The sequence below is a fragment of the Hemicordylus capensis genome, chromosome 3, assembly GCF_027244095.1.
Source record: "Hemicordylus capensis ecotype Gifberg chromosome 3, rHemCap1.1.pri, whole genome shotgun sequence".
Lineage (NCBI taxonomy): Eukaryota > Metazoa > Chordata > Lepidosauria > Squamata > Cordylidae > Hemicordylus > Hemicordylus capensis.
The window spans coordinates 188,459,147-188,472,676 of record NC_069659.1 but is presented as its reverse complement, the minus strand read 5'-3'; the positions used below and the strand labels follow the sequence as shown (position 1 = coordinate 188,472,676).

The following is a 13,530-nucleotide window of genomic DNA, read 5'->3' as shown; positions in this document are numbered from 1 at the left end:
GGCAGACACTGATGAATACAGCATTATCTGAGTGTTAACATATATACATCTATCATCGTTACCAGGCTAAAAGGTTGTCACCATATTCACAGAATAAGACTGTGCATAATTTATAGGGCAAGGAGTTATGAACAAAATATGCCTTTCATAAATTCTAAAGTGCTGATAAATGAATATTTGTGAGGAAAGATCTTTAGTAGGGAATGCTTAAAAAGCCATCTGGGGGTCTCAATATTTTGGGTTGATAACCCTCTCTTTCCCTATTCCTATTTTTCAGTTTACTGCTGAAATGAACTGTAGAGTAACACTTTTAGTGTAAACTTTTATAAACTTAAAAATAAAACTTGTAGTGTAACACTCACAGCCTTCTAAAAAACTGGATCACTGTAAAGTAAAGAGGATTGAGACCTTGAGCTATGTGTTGTAATACACACTTTTTTAACTGGGCTGCAAACACACTGCGGCTATTCTCACGACCGCTGGAAAGCAGGCTAAAGGAGCCCAGCCCACTTTCCAGCAGTAGCATGCTGCAACAGGAGCCACGTGGCTCCCGCCAGCAAACCTCACTAAATTCCCCCCACCCTCTGTTAAAGAAGGTTGGCGGATCAAGCGCTCCGCTAACCCCGTTTCCCTGATCGTGAGTCGCCACGATGCAGCTCCGCATGGCAGCAACTCATGAGGAGATGCCCAACCAGGAGGCTCCAACAAGCCTCCCAGCACGGGGGTCTCCCCAAAATGCCCCATGCACTTTCGCAGGGCATCCTGGGACATCCGGGGGCTAGGCAGCCCCCAATCCCCGCCACCCCAACTGGCTCTGTGATGGAGCTGGTTATTGTGTGAGTGGCTGATTCAGCCACCCACGGAGGGCAGAGTGCTACATTTTTGTGTGGGGAGAGCGGTCCAAACCCCATCCCACTGCTCGTGTGGAGAGCGTTCCTGAATTTAAACATGGGTTTTAGATACAATTTACCACAAGTAATGTTTCAAAGAACACTTGTATGGCGCTACCTTTCTCTCTCCTCTCAAAATCCACCTCTACTGTGAAGTCTTTGGCTTAATCTCTTAGTCCTTCCCCCTAAATCCTTCTCCCTTCATCCCATGTCACTCTTGCCACTCTTGTATTCCTCCCATTTAAATTTAAGATTGGAAATGCCAATGGTCAGGAACATAGGAAGCTGCCATATACTGAGTCAGACCATTGATCTATCTAGCTCAGTATTGTCTTCATAGGCTGGCAGCGGCTTCTCCAAGGTTGAAGGCAGGAATCTCTCTCAGCCCTATCTTGGAGAAGCCAGGGAGGGAACTCGGAACCTTCTGCTCTCCCCAGAGCGGCTTCATCCCCTGAGGGGAATATCTTCCAGTGCTCACACATCAAGTCTCCCTTTCATATGCAACCAGGGCAGACCCTGTTTAACTTAAGAGGACAAGTCATGCTTGCTACCACAAGACCAGCTCTCCTTTCAATGTCTTTGCCTTATATTGCTTTAGCAAGTACATTTGCATATTGGTGGTGCTGTATAAACAGTGAGGATGTTCTGACAGCCAAAACCGGGCTATGAAAAATCCAAGCCTGATCTCGGCTGATTGTCAGAACTGCCAGGAGCTGTGCGGCTCCTGGCAGCAAAACTGCCTCCGGAGCCCACCTTTAAAATGAGGTTACAGGAGCAAGTGCTCCCTCAGCCCCATTTTTTATTTTGCCAGGGAGAGATAAAGTGGCTTCCGGCTGGGAGACTGTCGGGGTGGGAGACTGCAGAGCTCCCGGCCAGTGTCAGGGGAATCCTCATAATGCACCATGCACTCACACAGTGCATTATGGGAGTTCTGGGGGCCTCCTGGCCCCAAAATCTCCCTGCTGTTGGCAGTACCTGGCAATCATTGGGCGGGGGTGGGGGCATTCCACCGACCCAGAAAAGCGACAGAGTGTCTGCCGGGGAGGGAAGGTTTTTGGGACTTCCTCCCCTGCCCCTTCAAGCGCTTTCTTACGGATCATGAGAAAAGGCTCAATAAGTTTTTTATTTTTCACTATCAGTGTGCAGTGCTCTTCAATAAGAAAGGTCTGATGATGGTAAAGACCTCTGCAAAAAGAAATTGGAGCCCAGACTTCTTTTATAGTCATAGATAGACAGACAGAGTTGAGATAATCATTCTTTTGCATGGGCAGACATGGTAATCTGAATAGGAGAAATAGATGCTACATAATGTGTTTCGCCTAGAAGCTGATAAGTGTTCACATCACCTAATGAAAAGAAAGCCATATGTGGCCCAGATAAAAAGCACAATTTGAATTCCAGGTCATTTGACATTTTGCTTTCCTCCCCAAAATAAATGAATAAATAAATAAATACATAGGTTGCAGCAAGCGTGATGCTTGTATGGATGTAGCAGCAGCCATACACTTGAAAGCATCTGCAAAGGATTGTGGGTTAAACATCTCCATATGTCTTCAAGGCTTTAAATTTACACTGGCAGTCATTCTGGTTTGCATTTGTCCACCACAGGATGGAGTATGCTGGTGAAACTGTATATACATATGAACGTGTATGAATTTCATGCTTACATCCATGGAAAAAAATATCTTTCATTTCCTTTAAATTGTGAACAGGTGTTGTCACCTTCTGAACTTAACTCCTAAGTTACAACTTCATGGGCTGCGGGCAGCAGGGGGGAGCCTGTTTGAAACTGAGGGGCTTTTGTTGGCTAGCACATGATGTACTGATCATCTACAGTACAGTTCTATGGTAGAACATGTTAGAAAATAAAATTGAACTAATAAAATATGATGAAAAAGTATCTTGTTAAAGAAAGGAGAAGAAAAAAGAAAGGCAACTATTATTTTAACATTGGATCAGGCAATGAAAGTTAACATTACCAATACCCACATCTAAGGTTTTCCTTACATGTGAATCAAGGCCTGCTGCTGTTGATTACATCAGTGCCACTTTTAGAATAACATTTTCATGTTTATGCTATGGCCTGTTTCCCCCCCTCCACATTTAGGAGCACAACACAGGAACTTTTCTTTGATCCAACAAATCAGGCATTCAGATCTCAGTCTCACTTCTGTATATCTACCCAGGGAATCCCTCCGTTCACAGGGATGAAAAGTAAAAGAAAGACCTGGGGGCTTGCACATTACTTCCTTTTAAACCCTCTTTTCTAGGCAGCTACAAGGTTGCCTTAAGCATCAGATTTTGGTTGCTGTAAGGGGTAGCAGAGTGGGAGACAGGAAGAGTTGGCCATTAGGCCCAAGCCATCAGGATGTGCTCCCGAGTAAGGCCTATTAAAACAGATAGGAAGGTGCTCTTGTGTATTAATTAATTAATTAATTAATTAATTATTACATTTATATCCCGTTCTTCCTCCAAGGAGCCCAGAGCGGTGTACTACATACTTAAGTTTCTCTTTCACAACAACCCTGTGAAGTAGGCTAGGCTGAGAGAGAAGTGACTGGCCCAGAGTCACCCAGCTAGTATCATGGCTGAATGGGGATTTGAACTCGGGTCTCCCCGGTCCTAGTCCAGCACTCTAACCACTACACCATGTATAGTCCCCATTCCTTTCAATGAGGCTGGTACATGAGGACAACCCACACATATTGTGCTCTGTCTTAGTAGGTATTTTATAACTTGTTCAAAACATCGTTCATTGGCATCTAGCCTTTTGTTTTAAAAATGCATAAAGAGAGTCTGTGTGCCTTTTTTAGCAGGGAGGACCCAAAGAAAGATGTTTTGGGCATCACTTTCTGCTTCTTCAGCATTTTTCTACACTCCTACTGCCAGAAAATACTCTGCATGACTGGTCTTTGGTCTTTGGTGACTTCATTAATCTGTCTCAAAAAATTTTTTTAGTATAAAAGCTGTTAAAACATCTGCAGTTCAGAATTCAGGAGCTGCAACCATTTGGGGAAACACCACAAATTCATTTATTTAAACTGGTGTTTCTTTGCAAGGTGGGAAAGGGAACTGCCATGTGGATTTCCACCTCAGACACCAATGTGACTCGAGCCAGTTCTGAGCCTAATTACTAATATAAGTGTATATCAACAGATGGTTGTAGCCCACCTTGCTTAATGCAGGGCCAGGAGCAGAGGATCCAGGGAAATGCCACAAAAAGAGCCGCTTCTCACGAGCAATGAGAAGCAGGGGCGGATTAACTTGTTTTCCGCCCATATTTTGCTGCCCTTTAAAAAAAAAAAAAAAGCAAGTACTGCGGGGAGGGGGGGCAAGAGGAAGGTCCCCCTCCTACCTCCTTTTTTTTTTTTTTAAGCCACAGCAGTGGCAATAGCTGCGGGAGAAGTGGAGGAAAGTCCCCCTCCTTTACTTCGCTTTTTTTTTTTAAGGCAGGGAAGCAGCGGCAGTAGCTGCTGTGGGGAGTGACAGGGTGAGGGGAAAGTTCTCCCCTTTTGTCCCCTAAAAAGACCACCACTGCTGCAGGTGGAGGGATGGGGTGTGGTGGCAGCCGCTGGCTTCACGGAGGGTAGGGGGTGAGGAGGGGAGAGTTCCTCCCCTTTTACTTTTAAAGACCCACCACTCACAGCCAGAGGTACTCTTACTCATGGACTTTGGAGTCAAAGTCCAGGGCCTCCACAGCCCCTAGGGGGCCCCTAAATCTTCTTTAGTCTGTCCCAGGTGGTTTGGTCACCCAGTGGAGCATAAGTATGCTTAATTTGCAAGGAAGGGGGGGCCTCCAAAGGCCTTTAGGTCCAGGCTCCAAAATTCCCTAGGTGCACCTCTGCTCACAGCGGCAAGCTTAGCTCCTTCCTCCTCTCCGCCTCCTCCTGAGTGAATGCACTTAGGCTGAGGCTCCACCTCCCGCTCTGCTATGGACTATAGCTCGGGGCAGTCTATAGCACCATTTCCAATGGGTGTACAATTGCACAACTGTGTTTGCACACTTCTGGCATTTGTGCAGCAACACTCTTGCACAACTGTGTAAACATTGCTGCTATGAGCATGCAGAAGCTCCTGTAGGGCTGTGAGGCTCAGTGGGATACAGCACAGTATGTCAGCCGATATTTGTACCATGGATGAGTTTGGGTAAGGCTATGCCAAGGCAGGCTCTTCTATACCATGCAGACAAAAACAGAAAGCCCAACAACACTTACATGTTAGAATGGAAACTGCACACAGTTCCTTAAGGCTCTAGAAAATAGTTAAGTGCTCTAGAAAATCGTTAAGTGTTAACTACTTTCAAAAGGTCTGCATGAATTTTTAAAAGCAACAACAAAATAAATGCTTTTTATATCTTCAGTTTACTTTGATACTAATATTAGCTGCTAAATGGCCAGTGATGAATATTAATAAATATGAAAACAGCATTCAGTTGGAACATTTTTATAAATAAGCTGTATTAAATACAAAATATATTTATGTTCCTGGACTACGGATAATTCTATAGGATAAAGGACTCTTGTTCTTAATCCCTGGAACGCTAATTATGATGAAAGATGAGTTCTGGCTTTCTGCTGTAATTAGCATCCCAAATCTTGTGGTAAGCCACAAAACCTATTAAGTGCAGTTGGGAGAGGAAACTGTGCTTTCTGCTTAGACCAGTTATTTGCTTTGCTTGCAGGGTAGATTAGATTAAGACCCATGGATTTTAGGGACCCAGGATCTTAAGGCAGAAGAGAATGGATAAAAGCAGAAGAATCAGTTTTACCAACTCTAACAGAAACTGCCAATTTGCTCAGTGTTCCAGTAGTTATGAATAGGATAAAAGAGGAAAAGGAACTTGACATGCCTGAATGAGATAGCCTGGCTGTCAAAAGAGGTTACTATACCTGTGGAAGGATGGGTGTTTTGTTGTACGGAATGGAGAAGAGGGTTATCATGTGTAAAAGAGCCAGAAAGGAAGGGAAGTGCCTTTACAGAAAGAAGAGGAAAGCTCTTGACTTTCAAAAAGAGCATTTTCAAAAGATTCTCCTATTAACCTCTACTGTGTGCATTTAAAATCTTGAACTAAGCTGAAATCTTTTTAAAAGTCAGTTATTCTTACTTGCCGTTTTTGACAGTAGATATAAATGGAGTTTATAGAGAAATTACATTGGTAAAAGAAAAATATGAAATCTCTGCCTGAGGCAACATCAGGACTACAAAAAACAAAGAAAAGCTATCCAAATGAATGGCAACTGTTGAGAAATTTAGAAATGTAGGGTCCAGTGTTCCCTCTAAGGTGTGTGCATGTGCGCCCACTCACAGGTTTTTGGATGTCTGCTCAGTTAATTTTAGACCCCGCTCAGATTGAATCAGGAAAGTGCCACTCTGAAAGCACTTGCACACACACTGCCAGGATACTGCCGCCAGGAAGAAAACTCATTCCTCACATAGATGAAATTTTTTTAGAGAGAATACTGGTAGGGTCTAAGATGTTAATGAGTTTAAAGAAAATACCCTTTTGCAAGTATACCAATACCTCAAATCTATTAGTTTCCTCTTAGAATGTATTAACTGCCCTTTTTAAGAAGCATGCTTAGGCCCACAAAAGCTTGTCTCTGCTGTGAGTAAATTACTACCAAAAGCTTTATCCAAAAGCTTATAACTTTCAGTTCCAACAAACAGCTGTGCTAGTGGCTTTAATGAGGTATGGGTTGAGTAGTCAAAACAGAAAAAAATCTGAAAGAGTCTAGATCTTATCAACAGAGTAGATGCAGTATAATGTAGATGGCAATGATGACCTGTAAGTAAAATCTATTAAATGCCAATCTTCACAACACTGCCCACTCAATATTCCAAACTTTCTTGCAGTACTTAGTCAATGAAAGGTTAACTCATTGATGAAGGTCAGATCCTTTGCGATAAAGACTGCCATAAGTAAATAATGAAAATGATCATCATCATGTATAAAACTTAAGCAACATTTGATCACTTCTGCACTGAATAAAAAAATAAGTAAACCTTCCTTTAAGCTCTTCACTTTATGGAACAGTATGATCAATCCCCTTTCCTGTCCCAGGGCAAATGATTTCAGATAAAGAGCCACAAATCTGTTTCCTGGAAGGAAGACACATAAGACTGGGGATGGGGGAGGATGTCTTGCGAGGATGAGGAAGGGGAGAAAAGTTGACTTTATTATATTAGCTTTACTTCTGTTAGTGAGAAACTGACAAATTCAGTTGTCGGACATAAGATAAGTAAAACATATATGGTATGGTAATTTTGTAGAGCACAGAGAACATGTGATGTTTCTTCCATTAGTTCCTCTGTAAAGGCTCCATATTTTAAGCACTTGGTAATTCCTACGCAAGGGGAATTGGATAAACATGACTGATGGATCCAGAGAAGGGTGCATGGAATTTTACTCATGCAAAAGGGCCCTGCTCTCCCTCTCCCCTCCATTGTGCCCCCTGTGCTTGAAAATCCACTCTGGAGGTCAGAGGACCCTTCAGAACAGCGTTAGATAGAGTGTGTGACGCTTCTGCAAGAAGGGGAAATCAGCAGGAACTGCCTTCACAAGCAGAATTGCATTTCCACTCACACAAGACATCTTTGGATCCAATCAAATGGGGGGTGGGGGGTGGTTAACTTCCTGTTAGGAGCCTAGGTGCTTCAACTTCAACACATTGCATAAAGTTATGTACTCTTCTCTGGCTGCAAATGGGGCCACTTTTTAATATTCCAAATCTTCTGGGGCATATGCTCAGACAAAATAGATCCTTTCAAACTCCAACTTAAAAAAACAAAACTCAATGGAACAGGAAAATTCTTAGGTCTGATGCCAGCTTAGTAAATAGAATTATTTTACCTACTATAATTTTAATGATAATAGTATCCGTGTGTCCTTGCTACATATGCTGAAACATGGGTTTGGAGAAAGGCTGTTTTGAGAACAATCATATTCTAACAGAGACCACAAATACCACTGTGACCTCTCCTTATCACCCAACCTTTCCTGTGTGGAATTTGTTATGATCTGGGTCTCAGCGATTGTTGCATCACTCCTGTTTATTTGTAACCTTTGGCACCAACATTGGCTAATCTTATCTTGAAGCTGCTGGCTGCAACACAGAGATGTACAGCACTAGCCTTGGCCATCCTCAAATATTGGGACAGACTAGTTTTACTAGAAACTGGTAGATAATTGACAGAGTCAATCTGCAATCATCATTGGAGGCAGATCTCAGAACAAGATGAACTCCAGCTGTACTCACCTATCACAATGAGGGTATAATTCACATTCATGCTGCCAAAACCATTGGTGGCCTTGCAGATATATGTTCCTGCATCTTCACTTTCCACTTCCTTGATTTTCAGCCCTTGTTGGAGGACCCGGAACCTTGTCCACCCATTGTGGATGGTCCGTCCATCTTTCATCCACATTGTAAGAGGAGGGGGATCACCCTCCACTGGACAAAGGAGCTTGATAGTTCTACCTAACCTCACAGATTGTCGGTGGATCACTTTATCAGCAATTCTGGGTGGGCCTAGGAAAGAAAAGGAAAACATACAAAAAGTTACTTATTTAGTTTTATCACTGAATGTATTTAGTTTAGTTTACTTACGGTCATCAAACCGAAAATGTGCTTTCTTCTGACGGATGATGTAAATATAGAGTTATATAATTTTAGAGTTGGAAGGGACTTTGAAGGTCTTCTAGTCCAAACCCCCCGTTCCCCACTCAGGGCAGAAATCGGCTACCACATCCTTGACAGATGCCTGCCTAACCTCTGTTTGAAAACCTCCAGAGAAAGAGAGGCTCCCAGTACACGAGGCAGACTGTCAAACAGTCAGGAAATTCTACCGAGTGCCTAGCCTCTAAACCTGCTCCATTGTAATGTCAACCCACTGGTGCTAGTTCTGCCCTCAGGAGCAACAGAGAACAAGTCTGCTCCATATTCTATGTGACAGGCAGCCCTTCAACTACTGCTATCCTCTCTCCCCTTAGTCTTCTCTTCTCCAGGCTAAACATACCCAGAGCTCCTTCAGCTGTTCCTCACTGGACTCGGCTTCCAGATCCCTCCCCACATCTTTGTTGCCTTCCTATGTACTTGTTCCAGTTTATCACTATCCTTTTTACTATGCAGGGTGAAGAATATGTGACACAGTGGCTGACATCCTAACATACCACCAATGCAATGAGGGAAGCACAAATACAGAACCAGTGTTTCTGAAGGGTTCCAGAGTGATTAATGCTGCTGCACCAGTTCTAGAGAGTATGTGTGGGGACACACTTTCCTCCTCGGACATCTTCTGTCTCACCTGAAAAATATGTTCCTGGGGGCTATACAGACTTTCAGACATCTGTTCAGGTGGCATAAAGTGCCTCCTGGGGAAGGGGAAGTCATCAAAATTTGCCTCCACCACTGAGCAAGTAGTGGAGCTGAATTCATTGAACTTTTCTGAAGCACTAGTGCTTCTCCCATTGCACCAGTGCTTTGTTAGTCAGGATGTCAGGTAGTATTCCAAGTTAGGTCTGACCGGAGCAGAACAGAATGGAATGACTACTTCTTGTGATTTTGGACACTATGCCTCTGTTAATCAGCCGAAGACTGCATTAGCTTTTTCAGGAGCTACAGCACACTGCTGGCTCATCTTCAACGTCTTGATCACTAAGATGCTAGGTCCTTTTCACACATATTGCCAAGCCAGGTATCCTCCATCCTGTATTTGTGCATTTGAGCTTTCTTACCCAAATGTAGGACTTTACATTTGTCTCTGGTGAACTTCATCTTGTTAGTTTGGGTCCCAATCACAACTAACAGCTCTCCATCAGGGACTTCTGGGGCTTGAAATCGAAATCCCTATTGGCCCTATCCATCCCCAGCACAGCATCCCTCCAGTGGCTGTTGCTGGTGTCTGTCTTGTGTATTTTTTTTTTAGATTGTGAGCCCTTTGGGGACAGGGAGCCATTTGATTGTATTTATTTATTATCTATGTAAAATGCTTAGGGAACTTTTGCTGAAATGCGGTACATAAATATTTGTCATATTCATATTTGTTGTATTCGTATTCGTATCGCAAGGTCTGGACCTCAGTTAGTAGCCTAGTGAACTACTTAGAATCCTCTTCCTGAACAGAAAGGTACAGGAATATGCAGCACCAAACCCTGTGATTGGCATAGCACTTGGGGAGGCACACCACCTGCAATTGGCAGGTAGTATGAACCCTTGGGATTAGTCAGACCTTGTACAAATACTCTGACTGGCAAACAGAGCAGTACATTCTGCTTCTGGGATTTCAGGCTCCACCTTAAGCCACTGCCCTCAGGGACCCTGAGATGGAGGTCTGATTTGAACAGGATTGCCCAAGGCCTCGGCCTAGCTGTGACCCTCCCATTCTCAACTTCTAGTTGCATGACACAGCAAGTGACAATAGAGATGGCTTGAACAAAAATATGATATTGCTGACAGTATGCACCAACCAATGAATAAATGCAACAACTGGAAGTTAAACAGATCTCTTCTTTGTTACCTCCCATTCAAACATTAGAAGGAACAGATCTCTTTATAGCCCAAGATTACAAGTTGTTTGAAACATAACTAATTTTGAAACCAAAATTAGTAACAGAATTGGCACTTAAAACAGTGCATTATCTTTTAATGTTTGTATGTATAGCCATTCCTTTAAATAGTAACCAGATGGGGTTGTTCAACAAACAAAAGCATACTGCAATGGCTCTTGGTCACAAAGGATTTGCTGGAGAGCAAATTCATTTGATTGCGAAGGGTACTGAATATCCTAATAGAATCTGCACCTTGCATACCCACAAATTTTGCATTCCGGGGTATTTCTTTTCTTTCTATTAAGAATTTCATTATTTGGCTATAGCAAATGATTCAAACATTTGAAATAAACACGTGGCATAGTCCTCCTCATGTTGTGCTGCTTCAGACTGCACATGTGACATGGCATATTTGGGTTACACTCCTCCTCACACTAGTACTACTGCTGCTGCTGTAATATTTATAGAACGCTTGTCAACCAAAGTTCTCAAAGCCGTTTACAGAGAAAAATAAATAATACATCAAGAAGATGGTCCCCTGTCCCCAAAGGGCTCACAATCGAAAAAGAAAATACCAGCAACAGCCACTGGAGGGATGCTGTGCTGGGGTTGGATAGGGCCAGTCGCTCTCCCCCTGTTAAATATAAGAGATTCACCACTTTGAAAGATGCCTCTTTGCTTAGTTAGCAGGGGTTAGCGTTAATAATGTGTGGAACTAATGTGTGGAAATTTAGCACATCAGGAAGAAATGGTCTTGGTTAGTTTTCTCCATACAGAGAGTTTCTGATATATGAGAGCTTCATAGAAGTGATGTTCCCCTTCTGCATTGTGAAGTAATATAGTCTTGGTAGGGCTGTGTCACATGATTTTTCTGAAAAACTGATCTGGCTAGAACTACACAGAAGTGAGAAGCTAATGAGTGACTAGATGGCACGGAGCAAGACCACCAAGCTATGTCTTGCTAAATATTAGGACACTGACAGTGCAATGCTTTGCACACTGTTTTCCAGAAATAAGTCATTTTAAGTTCAATGGAACTTAATCTCTAGTAAGCATGTTTAGGACTGCAGCCTGAACTGGTTCTGAAGAAAGCCTGGACATTAAACCAACATTATATCCCAAAGTTTAGAGATGTTCAGGCTCCCTTTACCATCCTTTGAAAACACCTGAAGTTCCATTTCTTAAATACTTATCTGGGCATCTACAACAGCAATAAAAACATATTCCCAGTAACATTTCCAAATGAATGGAAATGAGATGCCTTCATGCAGTTCATACATTCTCCACTCTTGTATACAAATGCCTGTATTTTTTACTAGGACCCAGTATTTCAGATAGCCCATGCCTTCAACCTCACAGCACTTCTGTGGGATTTGCTAGCATTTCAAGCTTCGTAACTCATTTAGTATTGATTTATTATATATGGACCTTTGCTGGTCGAACTACTGCAAAAAGAAAGATGATGATATATATGGACCTGGATTATAGAACTTGGTTCATACCTAAGACAAAAAAGGCTATTCTCGCTATCACTGGAAAGCAGGCTAAGGGAGCTTAGCCCGCTTTCCAGGGATCGTGGGAACCACCAAGGTGGCTAGTCTGCCTAATTCCCCCTCCCCTTAAATGAGGTTAACAGAGCAAGCTCTCCATTAACCTTATTCGGTTCCTCGTGTGTCGCCACAGCACGCGGCGACACAAAAGTAGACCCCTGACTGCGAGGCTGCAAGCAGCCTCTCAGACTCGGAGGTCTCTCCAGGATGCCCCGCATAGGGGTGAGCATGGTTCGGTGGGCCCCCGGTCCGGCACGGGGGGGGGCTGTTTCTTTAAGCGGGGGGGGGTAGTACTTAAAAAAACACCCCCGCCGCTCTTCCCCCTCTGGCGCTCGTCCTTTGTAAAATCTTCTTGGGGCAGCAGAGTTCCTCCCTGCCACCCCTGCCCCCGTCGTTGTTTGTAAAGGCTTTAATGAGATGAGCACTAGCGGCGCGCATGCACCCTCCTCGGCGTGCGCGCTAGTCTCTGCCGCTGCCGCGCGTGCGCTGCATACATCACGGCGCGCGCGCGGCAGCATCAGAGAAGAGCGCGCGCCGTGATGTATGCAGCGCACGCGCGGCAGCGGCAGAGACTAGCACGCACGCCGAGGAGGGTGCATGCGCGCCGCTAGTGCTCATCTCGTTAAAGCCTTTACAAACAACGACGGGGGCAGGGGTGGCAGGGAGGAACTCTGCTGCCCCAAGAAGATTTTACAAAGGACAAGCGCCAGAGGGGGAAGAGCGGCGGGGGGGTAAGTACTACCACCCCCGCTTAAAGAAACAGTCCCCCCCCCGTGCCGGACCGCCGGTCCGGTCCGGCGGTCTTTTCTATTGTGCCAGACCAAAACCGTGCACACTCCTAGCCCCGCATACTCATGCGAGACAACCTGGACCTTCCGGGGGCCACGGGGCCCCCGATCCCTGCAGCCCCCGCTGGCTCTGTGACGGAGCCGGAAGCTGTGTGGGCGGCCGATCTGGCTGCCCAGCTACGAGCGGCTGCTTGTCTGTGGGGAGAGTGAGCTAAGCCCACTCTCCCCACAGAACCAACAGAAGCTCTTCTCATGGATCGTGAGAAGAGCTTCATACGATTTATACTACCTTTCTCATGTACTATGCTTTCTCAGTGCTTCCCATTAACTTCACAAAGATAACAAACAGTGTAAACTATTGTTTCAACAGATCGATCCTGTACTCTGTTCTACAAGAGCAGCAAAGCATAAGGCTCCCAGGAGCATTCCCAGACGGCGATCTTACTTTGATTAACCATGGAAGGGCAAGTGTGCATTCACATTAAGGGAGTACTCAATACACAATTCGGGTTTTTCATTGCTCATTGGAGCTTAGTACTTCTCAGTACTTGCAGTACTTGCTTTGACTCTGGGAGCTGCCTCACCCTCTTGCATCAGGACAGAAATAACCAAGCAGCAAGTAAGGAAAGACTAAAGGTGCACTGGTGCAATGGAGGAAAGGCAATTTTCCCCCGTCTACCCTTCCCTCTGAAGCCCACTGTGCCTCCCAAAAATATGTCTCTGAGGTCCTACAAACCTTTCCACATAACACCAGT

General features: G+C 44.3%; 1 protein-coding gene across 2 annotated transcripts in view; it reads right to left on the bottom strand.

Moving 5' to 3' along the window:
* The window catches only part of FGFRL1 (fibroblast growth factor receptor like 1), a 274,981-nt gene that overhangs the window by 142,102 nt on the left and 119,349 nt on the right, over positions 1-13,530 (bottom strand). For both annotated transcript variants that reach the window (XM_053309697.1, XM_053309696.1), the window contains one exon: positions 8,147-8,419. In XM_053309697.1, coding sequence (XP_053165672.1) covers positions 8,147-8,419 — 273 coding nt within the window. The remainder of the gene's footprint in view (positions 1-8,146; positions 8,420-13,530) is intronic.